Source organism: Paramisgurnus dabryanus, chromosome 12 (genome assembly GCF_030506205.2).
Source record: "Paramisgurnus dabryanus chromosome 12, PD_genome_1.1, whole genome shotgun sequence".
NCBI lineage: Eukaryota > Metazoa > Chordata > Actinopteri > Cypriniformes > Cobitidae > Paramisgurnus > Paramisgurnus dabryanus.
Genome location: NC_133348.1, coordinates 5,971,182 through 5,990,284, shown reverse-complemented (window position 1 = coordinate 5,990,284; position 19,103 = coordinate 5,971,182). Strand labels below are relative to the sequence as shown.

The following is a 19,103-nucleotide window of genomic DNA, read 5'->3' as shown; positions in this document are numbered from 1 at the left end:
TCTCTTACTTGACCATGTGACCAAACCCAACTTTATACAATCAAACTGACCAATCAGAAGGCCACCTTTAAACCTCACTGTACTGGATAAACAATCTCAGTCAACAGTCTGATTACCTCAGTGAGCACAGATGGTACAAGAAGTGAATGGGGTTGTGACAGTGAAATAGGGTGGACCTTGTAATTTGACCTTGGGTCAAATTTAGGAATGCATTACTCTAAGATCCACTCAGTTTAAAATGTCTGGCCTCGCCACTGACTTTACCCAGTAAAAATTTTGGCAGGGCAACTTAGAATTTGTACCACTTGCCAGACCAGGCCAGCAGAAAAAAACGACAACAACAACTTTGCGCCCTGCACCACAAAGATGGTTATTTTTTTCTTCATGATGAAACTGAAGTAGCGATTGTCTTATTTTCCCCGTGGTGACATATATCCAAGTGAAATGGCATTTGAAACTGAAGTTGAACTTAAAGGGGATACTTTTGAAAGATGTAAAATTAAGTGTCCCCAGAGTACATTTGTGAAGTTTTAGCTCAAAATATCATCTAGATAATTTATTATGGCATGTTTAAATTGCCACTTTGTATGTATGAGCAAAAATTTGCTGTTTTTGGGTGTGTCCTGTAACATGCAAATGAGCTGATCTCTGCGCTAAATGGCAGTGATATTGTTGGATAGTGCAGATAAAGGGGCATTATTATCCCCTTCTGACATTACAAGAGGAGACAAATTTCAATTACCTATTTTTTTACATGCTTGCAGAGAATGGCTTACAAAAACTAAGTTACTGGGTTGTTCTTTTTCACATTATCTAGGTTGATAGAAGAACCGGGGACCCAATTATAGCACTTACCCACTAAACAGGACGTCAGATAGACGTGCAGATCATGTCTATATTGGGTCCGTCGGTTCATGACCAATTCTGGACATCTATTCGACGTCCAAACTAGGTCCACTATTTCGGGCAACATTTGACGTTTTAACTGGGTAATTTTTTGGACGTCATTTGGACGTCTATGACAGGCCTATGTCTATATTACATGATCAGGCCTATAAAAATGTGTTTATTTACAAATATCAGCATTATTGTACCAACATGATTAATACATACGAATAGTCTATATTATTTTTACAGTACTGTTTTTTCTGCTTTCTTGAATTAAATACAAATTCAACTAAATGTACAATTAAAAATCTGTAATTAAATGTGTAGTTCGTGATATTAAAACTATATGACCATACTAACAATTTAACATGACATAATGCAATGCAATAAGTGTGCCTTATATATGATGTGAAGACATGGCTGTGTGGCCGAATGGTTACAGAGACTTGTTTGGAACCCAGAGATCCAGATTTCGAATCCCACAGCCGGCAGGAAATGACTGAAGTGTTTCGGTGTTGCAGTGGATGGGTGGAGTGCAGAGACAAATATGTCTTTTCGTTTTTTTCATGTCTCTTTTCCTTACACGGAGGTCCTACGGATGTCAATATTTACACGTGCAGAAGACGTCGCCTGGCGTTACAAAACAACCCCTTTTATGGACCGGATTCGGACGTCCAAAAATTATATGAAAAAGACGTAATTCCGACGTCACTTTGTGCAGTGGGTAAACATGGAAAAAGTCAGATTTTCATGATATGTCCCCTTTAAATTTGGCCGAGAACTGATTGGATCAGTTGAAGTTGGGTCATGTTGCAACCGTAGCCCTTTAGGAAGTTCAGACAGCATAAGTCCAAAAAGCTTGGCTGTCACGTGATTCATGGAGACTTCAGTTACTAACGGTATATTCACACGTGGCGTCAGCGTCAACTTTAAATGGGTGACGTCATGTGTTGCCGAAATTGTGGATCCGTCGGCGTCACGTTACTGCCGTTGCTCACTGCAGAAGTTAAATGTTTCTCAACTTTTCAAGCGCTAATGCGGGCGTCAGCCAATCGGATCGTCTTATGCAAATAACCTGGTGCAGACGCTAGCCAATTACATTTATGCAAGACCGGTGAACAGAGGAGAATGTGTTTCTGTCCACTGTGATTGGCTGTTGTCACTATGACAATCTTTTTTACTGCAATCCATATTTCCGCTATTATGCAGTATTTGGTGCTCTTACCCACCTTATAAAACACTATAGATTATTTCTTTCTTCTTTACGCCATTCCAGCATCTATGGCTATATTCATGGTGAGAACCGGTTAATCTATACACAAGTTGATCCAGACAAGTTAATCCATACACAAGTTGAGGGAGGGGCAATTTGGTATCTCCAATTTACTTAAACGGGCATTTGTAGTATTAAGTCACAGAATAAATTTGTGTATTAAATCTTTCTCTATTGTAATCCACCTAATGTGAAGCAAAGCCACATATATTACATTACATAATAATTATGCTAATGTTCATTAAAATCAGAACCAATAATGGTGGGTTGAGAACAAACTGCAAGGAAAACATAATATGACCTGATCAATGTCCTTGTTAGGATAATGATTGATAGATGACTACACTGTGATGTTTGTTGTACTCATGTTTAAAAGATTCAGAACCTCAGACTCTTTGCTCAGTTTGCTCATCAAAGCTCCCAAATGGGGGTTCAAAAGGCAGCTCTTTTATTCAGCCTTTTCTTCTTCTCAGGTAAGCCAATTGACTGTCATGTTTCTGCAAATATACTGCTGTAAAATAGATATACAGACTTTTGGTTAACTTAACATCTTTGACATTCACATTATCATGTGATGATAAATTCTGTTATGGCCAGTTTTCTTTATGATTGCATTAAAAGTGAAAACACTGGCTACACTGTAAAAATTTGCTGTAATTATGCAGTTGGTTGCCTTACTGTAGAAGATAAAGACTGAAAATGTGTCATGTTCATTTAACTATGAACAAACTGTAGCCAGTTAATAACATAAATGTAAAATCTAAAGTAAGTTACTGGCAGCTAGTGCCAGTAATACCCAGTAATACTGTAATTTCTACAGAAATGTTTTACAGTGTATGTGCAAAATTAAAACAAGCAAAGTGCTCAATACTTCATCCTATCACAGTCTTCTGATCGTGGGTGGGAGTTTTGTAAACAGGCAATTGTATTAAAATTGTTGTTTTAAACAGGCAATTGTATTTATTAATTTATCTAACCAGGAAGATCCAATTGAGATACAATACAGTGACAATAAAAAGTATGCGAACCCCTAGGAATTAACTGGTTTTCTACAGTGACTTGTCATAAAATGTGATCTGATCCTATGTGATCTAGGTCACAACAATAGACCAACACAATATGCATAAGCTGACAACAGACAAACAATTCTAATTTCATGTGTTTATTTTTGAAAACATACATTTAACATTCACAGTGCTGGAGGAAAATGTAAGTAGTGCACATTTGATTGATAAAAAGACACTCAAAACATTTTAAGATTGCTGTCCTTAGGAAGCATCAGCACTTTTGTTGCACTCCATAAGGCTGAAAAGGGATACAAAACAATTTCAAAATGTTTAGACATCCATCAGTCGACGGTTAAAGAAGAACCCCCGAGTAACAGCTAAAGGCTTGAAGACATCATTGGAGCTGGCACACATCTCTGTTCATGAGTCTACCATATGTTAGTTTTTGAGGCACGGCGTCTATGGCAGAACACTACAGAGGAAGCCACTACTCTCCCAAAAAACTCTCCTTCCATTGCTTTGAACCTTAAGTTTGCAAAATATTTTATGGACTGATGAAACAAAAGTTGAATTGTTCAGGAAGATTACTATGGCGCTAAAAGGGCACAACTTACCAAAATAAAAACATCATCCCAACAGTGAAGTATGATGGAGGGAACATCATGATTTGGGCATGCTTTGCTGCCTCAGGGACTGGACCACTTGCCATCATCTTGGGGAAAATGAATTCCCAAGTTTAACAAAATTCTTTTTAACCTGTTAACCTGAATCCCCGTTTTTGAACCCTACATAAAAAATGCCATGGCCGATCTCCACTGACTGTTATATACACTTCTGACACCTGATCTCTGACGTCTTCTTTTATGAGTGTCATAATAAGACTGTCTGACTCTAGCACCCTCCGGCTTCACGTATGAATGAAACACACTAAGTGTGAATGGCTGTAGACTCCAGCTGCTCATATCGCCATGTTTGTAATAAAAATGGATTAAATATCTCCCCTGCAGAAATTTGAAGTAAAAATATCAAATTTAATCAGTATTTCTCCAAATATGCATACTTTGAATTAAAAGCCCCGATGGATGTTGTTTTATCGAGTGCTCTCATGACGATCACGCACAAGTATTGATCAATGGGTGATCAAATTATTCTCTTTTTATCGCTTCTCAAATATGGAAAAGTTTCTTCAAAAATACAAAATTTTAAGCAAAAAGCTGAAATGATTACACATGTAAAGGACTTTTGTTAGAGCTCAGATTCAGAATGATGATCAAAAGATTCACAGCATTTTTACTATTTTGAATCAGTGGATGCTTAAAGGAATAGTCTACTCATTTTCAATATTAAACTATGTTATTACCTTAACTAAGAATTGTTGATACATTCCTCTGTCATCTGTGTGCGTGCATGTAAGCGCTGGGGCGCGCTGCGACACTTCAATAGCATTTAGCTTAGCCCCATTCATTCAATGGTACCACTCAGAGATAAAGTTAGAAGTGACCAAACACATCAGCGTTTTTCCTTTTTAAGACGAGTAGTTATACGAGCAAGTTTGGTGGTACAAAATAAAACGTAGCGCTTTTCTAAGCGGATTTAAAAGAGGAACTATATTGTATGGCGGAACAGCACTTTTGGGAGTACTTCGACTCGCCTGAAAAATCCGCTCCCCTTCTCCCTCTCATAATGGGAGAGGGAGGGTGTTACTGCGCCGAGTCGAAGTATTCCCATAAGTGCTATTACGCCATACAATATAGTTCCTCTTTTAAATCCGCTTAGAAAAGCGCTACGTTTTATTTTGTACCACCAAACTTGCTCGTATAACTACTCGTCTCAAATAGGAAATTTGTTGATGTGTTTGGTCACTTCTAACTTTATCTCTGTTTGATACCATTGAATGAATGGGGCTAAGCTAAATGCTATCAAAGTGTCGCAGCGCGCTCCAGCGCTTACGTGCACGCACACAGATGACAGAGGGATGTATCAACAATTCTTAGTTAAGGTAATAACATAGTTTAATATTGAAAATGAGTAGACTATTCCTTTAAGTGTTTTATAAGTTGGGTTTAAGTGCCACCTGGTGGATAATAGGGGAAAATACAGATTGCCAAAAAAACTTGTCGTTGACAGAGAGGTGTTTAGGCAGGCACGCCTAAACGGGAGGCACAGCAGGCCGCTAAAACGTGAGAAAACTATTTTAAAAGGGCGCTTCTCACTGCCATAAATGTGTTCTGTGTGATCGGCCCCTGACTGTCTGTTTAATCTCCTAATCAAAATAAGACAGAAAATTGTCTCACGCTCATTTGCTGGAGTTTGTTTCCTGTGATGTCACACTCTTCTGTTCTTGTTCTAGCTGCAGAAGATTGTTTTCACTGCACTGGAGATGACTACAGAGGCAAGATCTCCATCACTGAGAGTGGATACACCTGCCAACGCTGGGACTCTCAGACACCACACAAACATGAATTCATCCCTTCAGCGTGAGAAAATAGAACTTACTTAGCATGAATGAGGTTTAGTTCAATTTAATAAAAGTAGTAATGTTTCTTTTAAAATAGTTTTCCAGTGAAGTTCTTGGAAGAGAACTACTGCAGGAACCCTGATAGACTGCACATGCCCTGGTGCTATACAACAAATCCATCCAAACGCTGGGAATTCTGCTCTGTTCCTCGATGCAGTAAGCTTCAGTCCTGTTAGTCTGAAATTACTAATCAGTTATTTACTGGTTAATTTAATTATTGGTAATCTTTTTTTTGTAGCAACAGAACCGCCCACAGTTGTGCCAGAGCTCACCTGTTTTACCGGAGAAGGACGCTCCTACAGGGGCACAATTTCTGTGACTAAATCAGGGAAAACCTGTCAGAAATGGACATCCCAAACACCTCACAAACATGGCAGAACTCCAGAGAATAACCAATGCAAGTAAGCATCAATGCATAATTGGTTTGTTACAATTTAAGAAATTCTGTCATTATTACTGTAACACACTCTCGCATTTTTAGGAATTTTACTTTTCTGTGAAACACAAAAGGAGACTTTTCTTAACATATAACACAACAGTTAAAACAGTTCATTGTGACCACCTGTCAATTAGCTCCCCTCCCTCCCAAATCTAGGGGTCAATTTTTACCCCTAGATTTGTAATTGTTGGCACAATGTATTGGCTCAGAGAACCCAGATCAGCACAATGGGTGCCAGTGGTGCCACCAAATAACATAACTTCAGTCTTACTCTCATTGAAACTTACTGGGCCCTATTTTAACGATCTGAAACGCAAGTGCGAAGCGCAACGCGCAAGTGAGTTTGTGGGCGGATCTTGGGCGCTGTTGCTATTTTCCCGGCGTGAGAAATAACTCTTGCGCCGGGCGCAAATCAATAAGGGGTTGGTCTGAAGTAGGTTCATTATTCATAGGTGTGGTTTGGGCGTAACGTCAAATAAACCAATCAGAACGCTAGCCAACATTCCCTTTAAACGCAAGGGCGCAAGTTCCATGGCGGGTTGCTATTATTATGACGGATTTACCAGGCGCACGCCAGGAGCGGTTCACAGCCGAGGAGACCGACGTCCTTGTACGGGGGAATCGCACTCTTGCCAGCATAAATCGGGCACGCCGTGTAACGGGAGGTGGATCTGCCTCAGGACTTGACGCCAGCAGAGGACATCGCTGCGTCCACCCTCACCGCTGAAAGGGTTTGGGGGCTTTGAAATCGGACCCAAGAAACGCAAGCAAGGTCCAACCCCAAAGTACTCTTACAAATCAAGTTCATATACATTAAGGTTTCTTATGAAAACATTTTAATTATTATTTACATAAAATAAACGTAATACAGCCACACAACAAAGTTATGAAAATATTTTAATCGTTATTGTAACGGTGAATGACTCGGAGGAGTGGTAGAATCCATATGCAGAGTTTATTAGGCACACACAGTATAAACAATGGGTAAGGCAGAGTATCGTGGTCGATATAGGCAGGCAGTAGATCGATAACAAATAGGCAGTCCGTATCACAAACAAGTCCAAATCACAATCCAAGAGAACAAGGTCAAAAACAGGCAGTAATCATACACGTAGTTAGCAAAGAAGGCAATGACAAAACGCTTGGTAGAGACAGTGGTGAGCTGGCAATACTTCGCGCCATCTTAGACTCAAACAGGGGCTTAAGACAGTGAAACACCGGAAGTAGAGAGAGAGTAAGAGCACAGTCAATATTCGGGCGATGGCGCCCTCTGGGCATTGGATGAATGAGTGGCGGGTGTTACAGAATCCCCTCCCCTAGGAACACCTCCAGGTGTTCCTCGTGGTCGTCCCCTTGGTCGTGGTGCTGGACGATTGGGATGAGCACGGTGGAAGTCCCGGGTCAAAGATGGGTCCAAAATGTTCCTAGCGGGTACCCAAGATCTTTCTTCAGGACCGTAGCCCTCCCAGTCCACTAAGTATTGTAGCCGGCCCCCCTGCCTTCTGGAATCCATGATATCCCTTACCAGGTAAGCCGGAGCTCCATCAACATCCAGTGGCGGGGGCGGTTCCCTCTCCTCAGTGGCAGTCCCAGGAGCCGGGTGAGCAGGTTTCAACAATGACACATGGAACGAAGGAGAAATGCGATAATGAGCAGGCAACTCCAATCTGTATGTAACTGGATTTATTTGTTGCAAAATACGAAAGGGGCCTACATACCGTGGACTGAGTTTTTTGCTGGGTAGCCGCAACCGTAGATCTCTTGTGGATAGCCATACTTTCTGACCCGGTTGATAGTTGGGGTGGGGACGCCTCCTGCGGTCTGCTTTAATCTTCTGAGTTCTGATTGCTCTTTGTAACCTCACATGGGCGCTCTCCCACACCCTCTCGCTTCTTCTGACCCAATCGTCCACCGCAGGAACTTCAGATGGTTCACCAAACCAAGGGAACATGGGTGGTTGGAATCCTAGTACACACTGAAAGGGGGTGAGACCTGTAGATGAATGAGTTAATGAGTTCCTAGCGTATTCTGCCCAAGGAAGAAATTCAGCCCAACGTTCCTGTTCTTGGCTACAGTATGACCTCAGATAGCGTCCTAATTCCTGGTTAACTCTTTCCACTTGGCCATTGGCTTGGGGGTGATAACCTGATGTTAAGCTCACATTAATGTCCAAGTGCTTGCAAAATGCTTGCCACACACGAGATGTAAATTGTGGGCCCCTGTCAGAGACTATATCCTCTGGTATACCATAATTTCGAAAAACATGCTGAAATAATGCTTGTGCAGTTTCCATGGCTGTAGGTAGGCCCTTTAATGGTACAAAACGACAGGCTTTAGAGAATCGGTCACAGATTACCAGAATAGTAGTGTAGCCCTCAGAACTAGGAAGATCTGTGACAAAATCCACTGCCACATGAGACCATGGCCGCTGCGGGATGGGTAGTGGTTCCAGAAGACCAGCTGGAAGTTTTCGTGGTGTTTTGGATCGGGCACATACACTGCAAGCCTGAACATACATAGAGATGTCATTAGATAAATTTGGCCACCAAAATGAATTACGCACCAGTTCTTCCGTTCTTTGAATACCCGGATGTCCAGAGCTCAAAGATGTGTGTACCCACTGCATGACGCGTTGACGAAGGGCCTTAGGAACATATTGCCGTGCTGGTGGGCATCCAGGCGGTGTTGGTTCATTCTGTTGTTGTCTCTGAATCTCCTCCATGATGTCCCAACGGATCGGTGCCACAATCACTGACGGTGGTAATATAGGCCCCTGACAGGTGACCTTTTCCTCAGATTCATATCTTCTTGATAGGGCGTCTGCTTTACCATTCTTGCTTCCAGGACGATATGTTACTGTGAATTGAAATCTCGTGAAAAATAATGACCATCTGGCTTGCCTTTGATTTAAGCGTTTTGCACTCTTAATGTACTCCAGATTTTTATGGTCCGTGATCACCTGAAATGGACAGCGGGCTCCCTCCAACCAGTGTCTCCATTCAGCCAAGGCCTCTTTAATGGAAAGTAGTTCCTTGTTCCCCACATCATAGTTCTTTTCTGCTGTTGTTAATTTTCTGGAAAAGAAAGCACATGGATAAGTTTTACCTGGAGTGCCATGCCTCTGAGATAATACTGCTCCGATACCCACATCCGAAGCGTCCACCTCCACAATAAATGGCTTTTCAGGGTCTGGATGTTTTAGTATTGGAGCAGTGGTGAAGCTGGTCTTTAATCTGTCAAATGCTGACTGGGCTTGGGGTGTCCACAGTATTGTCTTGGGGTTACCCTTTAGTAATGATGTGAGCGGGGCTGCAATAGAGCTGTAGTTCCTGATGAACCTTCTGTAGAAATTGGCGAATCCTAGAAATCGCTGTAGTTCTTTGATTGTGTTAGGACGTGGCCATTCAGTAACTGCCTCAACTTTCTTTATATCCATTTCTACTCCATGGTGGCTAATCTTGTAACCTAGAAAATTAGTGTTGGATACATGAAATTCACACTTCTCCGCCTTCACATATAATTGGTTTGCCAATAAACGAGATAAAACATCCTTCACATGTTGAATGTGTTGCTCATGTGTCTTTGAAAAAATCAAAATGTCATCAATGTATGCTATGACATAGTGATTAAGAATGTCTCTGAAAATTTCATTTATGAATGACTGGAATACAGACGGTGCATTACAAAGACCATACGGCATCACAGAGTATTCATAGTGCCCTCTAGTGGTCACAAATGCCGTCTTCCACTCATCCCCTTCCCTGATCCTGATTAAATTATATGCACTACGGAGGTCAAGTTTGGTGAAGATTGTGGCTTCACGTAGTTGTTCCAATGCAGAGGGGACTAGTGGCAGTGGATAACTGTTCTTGACTGTTACAGAGTTCAGACCACGATAATCTATGCAGGGACGAAGGCCTCCATCCTTTTTTTCTACAAAAAAGAATCCCGAGGCCGCTGGTGATTTGGACGGTTGGATGAAACCTGATGCGAGAGCCTCTTCAATGTATTGTTCCATTGCCTGTGTTTCTGGTATGGTTAATGGATAAACCTTACTTTTAGGTGGTGAAGTGTTGGGTAGAAGGTCTATGGCACAGTCCCAGGGGCGATGTGGAGGCAGTTTAGTGGCCTTAGTTTTGCTGAAGACTTCACTGAATCCCTGGTATTCTGTGGGAATATAGACTGATTCATTGGTTACAGGGCTTTCAATACTTGTGGTGAGACATGAATAGTGAATTTGACCTTGTAAACAATTATTCTGACAGTAAGACGACCACCTAGTCAGCTCTCTGGAGGTCCATGAAATTTGTGGGTCGTGGATAGCAAGCCATGGATTTCCTAGAACAACTGGATTTTGAGGTGTGTTAGTGACATAAAATGAGATGGTTTCAGTGTGGAATAGACCAATCTTGACTGTAATGGGAATTGTCTGATGGGTAATACCGTCTCCAATGGGTTGGCTATTGATAGCAGTGATATTAATAGGTGGTATACAAGGCACTAGAGGGATATGAAGTTGATGAACCAATTCATGGTGAAGCAGATTTAATGCAGATCCAGAATCTATTAACGCTGAAACACATTGGGTAGAGCTGGCGTAAGAGAGGGTTAACATTAGGGTAAAGCATCTATGAAGCAGATTAGTGAAATTAATACTCACTTTGCTTGAAGAGGGCTTATTTGGGCAAAAACGGCACTGATGTCCGGCCTGACCGCAGTAATAACAGAGCCTGTTAACGCGTCGCCGTTCCCGTTCCTCCATGGATGGTTTCGTGAATCCAATTTGCATAGGTTCAGCGGCTTCAGATGGACTCAAAGCAGATGAAGATGTTAACATGGTCAAATGGCTTGTGGGGCTGTTACGAAGGAGGTTATCAATGCGAATGGCCATAGAAATCAGTTGATGCAAATCCATGTCAATATCCTTACACGCAATCTCTGACTGAATCCTTGGGTGAAGACCCCGCTTAAACATCGGCTTTAACGCCGTCTCATTCCATCCACTCTGTGCTGCGATCGTGCGAAAGTCAACAGCATATTCAGAAGCAGTGCGGTTACCTTGGCTGATATCCACTAGCTGCATCGATACGTCGCGTCCACCAGCTGGATACTCAAAAACTTCACGGAGTTGTTTACAGAAGTAAGTAAATGATGTACGTAGCGTTTCATCCTGGTCCCATACAGCCGCGGCCCACTCTAAAGCCTTTCCGGTAAACAATGACATCATGAATGAGCACTTGGTATTATCATGTGCAAAAGCCTCTGGTTGGTTATCAAAATATAACGTGCACTGTCGTATGAACCCTTTGCATTTCTCCGCTTTTCCATCAAACTTATCCGGTAATGATAATCTTACCGTCTCAGGTCGATTGGTGGGTAGAGAATGGATGTACCGTGTGAGATGGTCGTTCGCGGCCCGTAGTGTCGAGAGCTGGGTTTGAAAATCGGCAATCATCTCGTTCTGATAAGCGAACGCGGCCTGTAGTTGTGACATCTCCGCTGGATTCTGGTCAGGCGAAGTATTCTGTAACGGTGAATGACTCGGAGGAGTGGTAGAATCCATATGCAGAGTTTATTAGGCACACACAGTATAAACAATGGGTAAGGCAGAGTATCGTGGTCGATATAGGCAGGCAGTAGATCGATAACAAATAGGCAGTCCGTATCACAAACAAGTCCAAATCACAATCCAAGAGAACAAGGTCAAAAACAGGCAGTAATCATACACGTAGTTAGCAAAGAAGGCAATGACAAAACGCTTGGTAGAGACAGTGGTGAGCTGGCAATACTTCGCGCCATCTTAGACTCAAACAGGGGCTTAAGACAGTGAAACACCGGAAGTAGAGAGAGAGTAAGAGCACAGTCAATATTCGGGCGATGGCGCCCTCTGGGCATTGGATGAATGAGTGGCGGGTGTTACAGTTATTTGCATGAGAATAAATAAAAACTATCACCACAATGCTCACCACTATGATTCCCCTTATCTCGTGTATTAATATTTTTAAGTGTAACAATTTATGATTTGCAAAAATAACTGTTGCATCTGTGTAGATTAGATAAGCAAAGTGTGTGCGCGTTGTGCACCCTATACATTATGGTCAAGCATGCGCCCTTAAAATAGCATAATGAACGACGCGCAACGCGCCACTGACTTTAAACTTTTTTTTTCTGGTCAGTGGCGCAATTGTTTTTTGAAACTGCAAAATAGCATCAGGGATGGTTTGCGCCGGAACACGCCTCTTTTTTGGCGCTGAACCACCCAGGGAGCGCAAGTTCATTCCCTAGTTTGCCGACGTGCTTCTGTGACGGGAAAAACCCGCTGTGCGCCGGGGCAAAATACGAATGATACATGCGTCACGGACAAAGTCAATTGCGCTGGGTGCAAGATAGAGCCCAAGAAGTTAATAGCCATTCATGCTTTTATATCATCAAGACACTTAAGTAGTGGACCAACAGTTTCATTCTTTTTAAGAGGGAGATAGATCTGACTTTCATCTGCATTAAAGTGAATGGACATACCATGCTTCCTAAGTACAGACCCCAGTGGAAGCAAATACAGAGAGAACAGAAGGGGGTCTAAAACTGAGACTTGTGGAACCCCAAAAGACAGCAGGGCAGAGGAGGACACAGCATCTCCACAACTGACACAGAAAGTTCTACTCTCCAGATAGGACCATCCAGATATAAACCATTTCAGTGCCATGCCTTTAATGCCCACCCACCGCTCCAAACGCGACATCATAATATCATGGTTCAGTGTGTCAAAAGCAGCTGTTAGATCCAAAAGCAGCAAAATAACACAATCCCCAGAATCAGTTGCTAGAAAAATATAATTAAAAACTTTAAGAAGTGCAGATTCTCTGCTATGTAAAGTTTTAAAACTAGATTGGAAAATTTCTGAAATATTGTGGCCATTAATTGACTACAGACTATCTTTTCAAGGATTTTTGCCAGAAGAGGTAGTTTAGATATAGTTCTAAATTTTGCGAGATCTGCGGGATCCAGCGCAGGTTTTTTAATTACAGGTTGTATAGAACCATTTGAGAAAAAGAAAGTCCTTATAAGGAAGATGCGTCACTCCACTGCTATATTTGCAATGCCTCCAGGTCTTGTTAGAACAAAACATAAATGTCTTGTTGATTCTACTCATGCGCAAGGTCCATCTGCCAGAGGTTTCTTATTAAATATTGGCTCTTTTTACTGAGAGGCGGGACTAGAGCGGCCATTCTGACTTTTGTGATCTCCCCCATTCATATCAATACCAGTGATGCATTTTATTAATATAAAATTTCTTTGGAATCAGTAAATGATTTTCAGTTTTTTTGTAAATTATTCTTTTAAAATTAAGAATTATTTAATTCCAGAGGTCTTGAAGAAAATTACTGCAGGAATCCTGATGATGAGAACGCACCCTGGTGTTACACCACAGACCCTGAAACCCGTTGGGAATTCTGCAATGTGCCCAGTTGTGGAGATCAACCTCAACCTGGTCCGAATTGGAGTCAGTACATGAATGAGATGAATGACTACCTCTAAGATTTTTGTATTGCTTTTTCATGCTATGGAGGTTAGAATAGCCATTTGAATAGCTATCAGCATCTCTTATGGTTATAAAATGATTTGGTTATACACTGTAAAAAAAGTAAATTCAAGTAAATTCAACTTTCTATTAAGTTTTGACATAAAGGGATCATATTATGAGATCTTTGGTGTCCCCAGAGTGCTTATGTGAAGTTTTAGCTTAAAATACTCAACAGATACAGCGGGGAAAATGTCTAATTATTTATTATGACTCAACTTGTATACTTAAATGTTCTGATTTCTTTGTATGAGTTCAATATTTTGCTTGATGGCTACATCTGGTGGACATTTTGTGTCAGTAGCCCACTTAGAAATCCCCTTGATGATAAAAATGCTATGTCAAATACTTATTTTCCCCACCGTAATTTATTATAGCATGTTAAAATTCCCATTTTGTATAAACTAACAAAAATGTAAATAAAACAATAATACAACAGAGAAAAGTTTCCCTTCATTTAAATGCAATGTCATACTTTTGTATCTGTTCTTGCTGTAGCTGCAGAGGATTGTATGCACTGCACTGGAGACGACTACAAAGGCAAGATCTCCATCACTGAGAGTGGATACACCTGCCAACGCTGGATCTCTCAGACACCACACAAACATGATTTTGTCCTTTCAATGTGAGAAATTACCACTTATTCACTTAGTATTATTAAGAAATTGTTCACTTAGTTAAAGTAAACAAAATGTGTGTTTTTATAGTCTACCTGTAAAACATTTGGAGGAGAACTACTGCAGGAACCCTGATGGACAACCCAGGCCCTGGTGCTATACAACAGATCCGTCCAAACGTTGGGAACATTGCTCTATTCCTCAATGCAGTAAGCTTCAGTCCTATCAGTCTAAAATCATTGTGTAAAATATTCAGTTTAACAATTATTGGTCATCTTTGTCTTGTAGCAACTACACCACCCACAACTGTACCAGAGTTTACCTGTATTACTGGAGAAGGACGCTCCTACAGGGGCACAATTTCTGTAACCAAATCAGGAAAAACCTGCCAGAAATGGACATCACAAACACCTCACAAGCATTCCAGAACTCCAGAGAATTACCTATGCAAGTAAGCATCAATATAACCTTTTGAAGGTGCTGAGGTATTTAATTAGTATTTTAGAAATTCAGATCATGTTGACCACCTCTATCAAGCTCTCCTACCATTTAACAAAACAATTCCTTTAATGTTGAGAAACATTCAATTCCAGAGGTCTTGAAGAGAACTACTGCAGAAATACTGATAATGAGAAAGCACCCTGGTGTTACACCACAGACCCTGAAACTCGCTGGGAATACTGCAATGTGCCCAATTGTGAAGATCCATCTAGACCTGGTCTGTACTGAAGTAGTCATTACATGGCTCCAACTTATTACATAAAATGTAGATTCAATAATGCTGAATATGTTGTCAACTTTGCAGCCAGCCAACGCAAATGACATAAGTAAGGTTTAAGAATTCATTGATGACAATTAAATAGTTGAGAGTATGACAATGAAAAATGTTGAAATACAGTTACGGTACATTCACATGGGGCGTAAGCGTTAATGCTTCTCATTTACTTTGAATGGGTGACGCCATGCATTGCCAAACTGAATTGTGGATCTGTCTGCACCGGGTCACTGCCATTGTTTGTTACATTTCTTAACTTTTCAAGTGCCAACGTGTGCCTCTTGGCTACACTTCAGACACGCCTTCCGCCAAGCATTAACCCTTACGTCTCATGTGAATCTACCATTACAGAGACGTTAAGATCTATAGAAACATTTGTGTTGAAATCTTAAAAAAACAAGACATAAAATCACCACCTTTATGTAATGAGATTTGTTTCCTGTGATGTCATACTTTTGAATTGCATCCAAAGATTGTATGCACTGCAATGGAGAAGACTACAGAGGCAAGATCTCCATCACTGAGAGTGGATACACCTGCCAACGCTGGGACTCTCAGACACCACATAAACATGATTTTGTCCTTTCAATGTAAGAAATTACCACTTATTCACTTACTGTAATAAGAAATTGTTCACTTAGTTCAAGAAGGCAAAACAAATGTGTGTTTTTGTAGTTTACCTGTAAAACATTTGGAGGAGAACTACTGCAGGAACCCTGATGGATCGCCCAGGCCCTGGTGTTATACAACAAATCCGTCCAAAAGCTGGGAATATTGCTCTATTCCTCGATGCAGTAAGCTTCACTTCTGTTTGAAAATCATTGTGTTAAATAATCAGTACAACAATTATTGGTCATCTTTGTCTTGTAGCAACTACACCACCAACAATTGTACCAGAGCTCACCTGTACTACTAAAGATGGAGGCTCCTACAGGGGCACGATTTCTGTAACCAAATCAGGAAAAACCTGTCAGAAATGGACATCACAAACACCTCACAACCATGACAGAACTCAACAGAACTACCCATGCAAGTAAGCATCAATGCAACAGTTTGAATAAACAGGCGATGAGGGAGATTGAGGTATTTTAAGAAATCTGTCATAATTTACTTCCTCACATTGTTGGGAAAATGTATATCTTTAGTTAAACACAAAGAACACTTTAGTAACACAATAGTTTTCAGAGACCAGATCAGGCTCTCTTACTAAAAAGTAAAAATGTGGTTCCACTGGGTGGACATGAAACCAAATGAGAATAAACAATTTTCTTTTTTGTGTGAACTTTCCCTTTAACATTATGAATCATTCAATTCCAGAGGTCTTGACGAGAATTACTGCAGGAATCCTGATAATGTGCAAGCGCCCTGGTGTTACACAACAGACCCTGAAACCCGCTGGGAATACTGCAATGTGCCAAATTGTGGAGATCAACCTCAATCTGGTCTGTACTGAATGAGCCATTACATGAATAAAAACTATTGTAAAATCTATACCCCTTCCCGTTTTTTTATGGCCAACAACTGGTAAAATGTTACATGCATTAAGAAGATAATATGTTGCTCTGTAAAACACACATGATGCACATTCCCATCAAAAAGTCTAAAATGTGGATAATTAGCAATATAACCTAAACATTGCTTTGGAGAGCAAGTTGTTGGGGGATGCGTTTCTAAACCACACTCCCGGCTTTGGCAGATCAGTCTTAGAATTAGGTACACAAACTTCCCTATTGTGTCTCGGTGCGTTATTGTTCATTCATGTAGCAGTTATCAGTCATGTGCACATGTAGCCCTCAACCTGTGCAGAGCACATGCCCTTTTTGTCCTTACACTCAGTTCCCTTTTTTTGTGGAGGTGTTTAATTTTATTTATTTATTTTCTTCAATAAATCAATGCTATTGGTCTCCCTTTATGTCTGTCTACCTGTTTTACAAATATATTCAGCCAATTAAAGGTATAAAAATCTTGTGACAAAATCTTTTTGGATCCACTTAAACTGTCAGTCAAACCTCTTAACTCCGCCCCCTGAGTGCAGGGTTAAGTGCAGATTGAGCTGAAATTTCACTGCAGAGCAGCTTAAAGTCTTGCAACAGTAAATAAATATCTTGTTGTTTGAGTACATTGTTGTCTCTTTACAAAAGAAACACTAGTATGTCTACAACGGCTCATATTTTATGAATTTGAGGCCTAATGATAGACAAATTGCACATTTGCACACATTCGCTGGTCAAAAACCGGCGTAACGGCATTTAACTTGAGTGATCCTTGCCGTCAGCTAGGTAAAATATATTTCTAAGAAATGGCGAAAGGAAGGAAAAGATGTGGTAGAAAAAAGTGTACAAGCAATAGTGATAACCGCACCCTGGAGAGGATTGTCAAACAAAACCCATTAATAAAGGTGGAGGAGATTCAGAAAGCGTGGACTGCAGCTGTCGCATTCCTTGGGCCCTATCTTGCACCCAGCGCAATGGACTTTGTCAGTGACGCATGTATCATTCGTATTTTGCACCGGCGCACAGCGGGTTTTTCCCTCCACAGACGCACGTCGGCAAACTAGGGAATGAACTTGCGCTCCCTGGGCGGTTCAGCGCAAAAAAAGAGGCGTGTTCCGGCGCAAACCATCCCTGATGCTATTTTGCAGTTTCAAAAAACAATTGCGCCACTGACCAGAAAAAAAAGTTAAAAGTCAGTGGCGCGTTGTGCGTTGTTCATTATGCTATTTTAAGGGCGCATGCTTGACCATAATGTATAGCGTGCACAACGCGCACACACTTTGCATCTAATCTACACAGATGCAACAGTTATTTTTGCAAATCATAAATTGTTACACTTAAAAATATTAATACACGAGATAAGGGGAATCATAGTGGTGAGCATTGTGGTGATAGTTTTTATTTATTGTGTGGCTGCGTTAAAAAATTCTCATGCAAATAACAATTAAAATATTTTAATAAGTTTGTTGTGTGGCTGTATTACGTTTATTTTATGTAAATAATAATTAAAATGTTTTCATAAGAAACCTTAATGTATATGAACTTGATTTGTACGTTTACTTTGGGGTTGGACCTTGCTTGCGTTTCTTGGGTCCGATTTCAAAGCCCCCGAACCCTTTCAGCGGTGAGGGTGGACGCAGCAATGTCCTCTCCTGGCGTCTGTGTAGAGGCAGATCCACCTCCAGTTACACGGCGTGCACGATTTATGCTGGCAAGCTTGGGATTCCCCCGTCTCCTGGCATCATTGTAGCGCTTGGCGCAACGATGGGGATGCCAGCCGATGAGACTGTGGCTATTTCCTCTCACGCCTGTTTAACCTACGCTGATTTGGGCGGGTTTCTTCTATCCCTATACAGAACAACGTCTCTGTCTTTGACTGCTCTTACAAGAACGTGTGGGTCTCTTCAGCTGTAAACCGCTCCTGGCGTACGCCTGGTAAATCCGTCATAATAATAGCAACCCGCAATGGAACTTGCGCCCTTGCGTTTAAAGGGAATGTTGGATAGCGTTCTGATTGGTTTATTTGACACTACGCCCAAACCACACCTATGAATAATGAACCTACTTCAGACCAACCTCTTATTGATTTGCGCCCGGCGCAAGAGTTATTTCTCACGCCGGGAAAATAGCAACAGCGCCCAAGATCCGCCCACAAACTCATTTGCGCGTTGCGCTTCGCACTTGCGTTTCAGATCGTTAAAATAGGGCCCCTTGTGTCAAGCCACTCTTGAACAACAGACAGCATCAGAAGCGTCTCAAAGACAAAAAGGACTGGACTGCTGCTGAGTGGTCCAAAGTTATGTTTTCTGATGAAAGTAAATTTTGCATTTCCTTTAGAAATCAGGGTCCCGGAGTCTGGAGGAAGAGATGAGAGGCACACAATCCATGTTGCTTGAGGTCCAGTGTTAAGTTTCCACAGTCAGTGATGTTTTGGGGTGGAATGGCATCGGCTGGTGTTGGACCACTGTGTTTTCTGAGGTCCAAGTACAACGCAGCCGAATACCAGGAAATTTT

General features: G+C 41.3%; 1 protein-coding gene across 1 annotated transcript; it reads left to right on the top strand.

Moving 5' to 3' along the window:
• The first annotated feature begins 2,501 nt into the window (after window positions 1–2,501).
• On the top strand, window positions 2,502–19,000 carry LOC141279855 (plasminogen-like). The gene is made up of 14 exons (XM_073811351.1): window positions 2,502–2,634; window positions 5,519–5,645; window positions 5,724–5,842; window positions 5,925–6,087; window positions 13,490–13,626; window positions 14,203–14,329; window positions 14,412–14,530; window positions 14,610–14,772; window positions 14,915–15,039; window positions 15,569–15,686; window positions 15,772–15,890; window positions 15,967–16,129; window positions 16,414–16,538; window positions 18,927–19,000. The coding sequence occupies exons 1-14, from the start codon at window positions 2,586–2,588 to the stop codon at window positions 18,983–18,985; spliced, it is 1,713 nt and encodes a 570-aa protein (XP_073667452.1). The 5' UTR covers window positions 2,502–2,585; the 3' UTR covers window positions 18,986–19,000.
• The last annotated feature ends 103 nt before the right edge of the window (window positions 19,001–19,103 follow it).

Coding starts and splice junctions, on each gene's coding strand:
- LOC141279855 (XM_073811351.1), top strand. CDS start 2,586: ATGGGGGTTCAAAAGGCAGCTCTTTTATTCAGCCTTTTCTTCTTCTCA. Junction 14,330..14,411: donor CATGATTTTGTCCTTTCAAT/GTGAGAAATTAC, acceptor GTGTTTTTATAG/TCTACCTGTAAAACATTTGG. Junction 14,773..14,914: donor CCAGAGAATTACCTATGCAA/GTAAGCATCAAT, acceptor ATTCAATTCCAG/AGGTCTTGAAGAGAACTACT.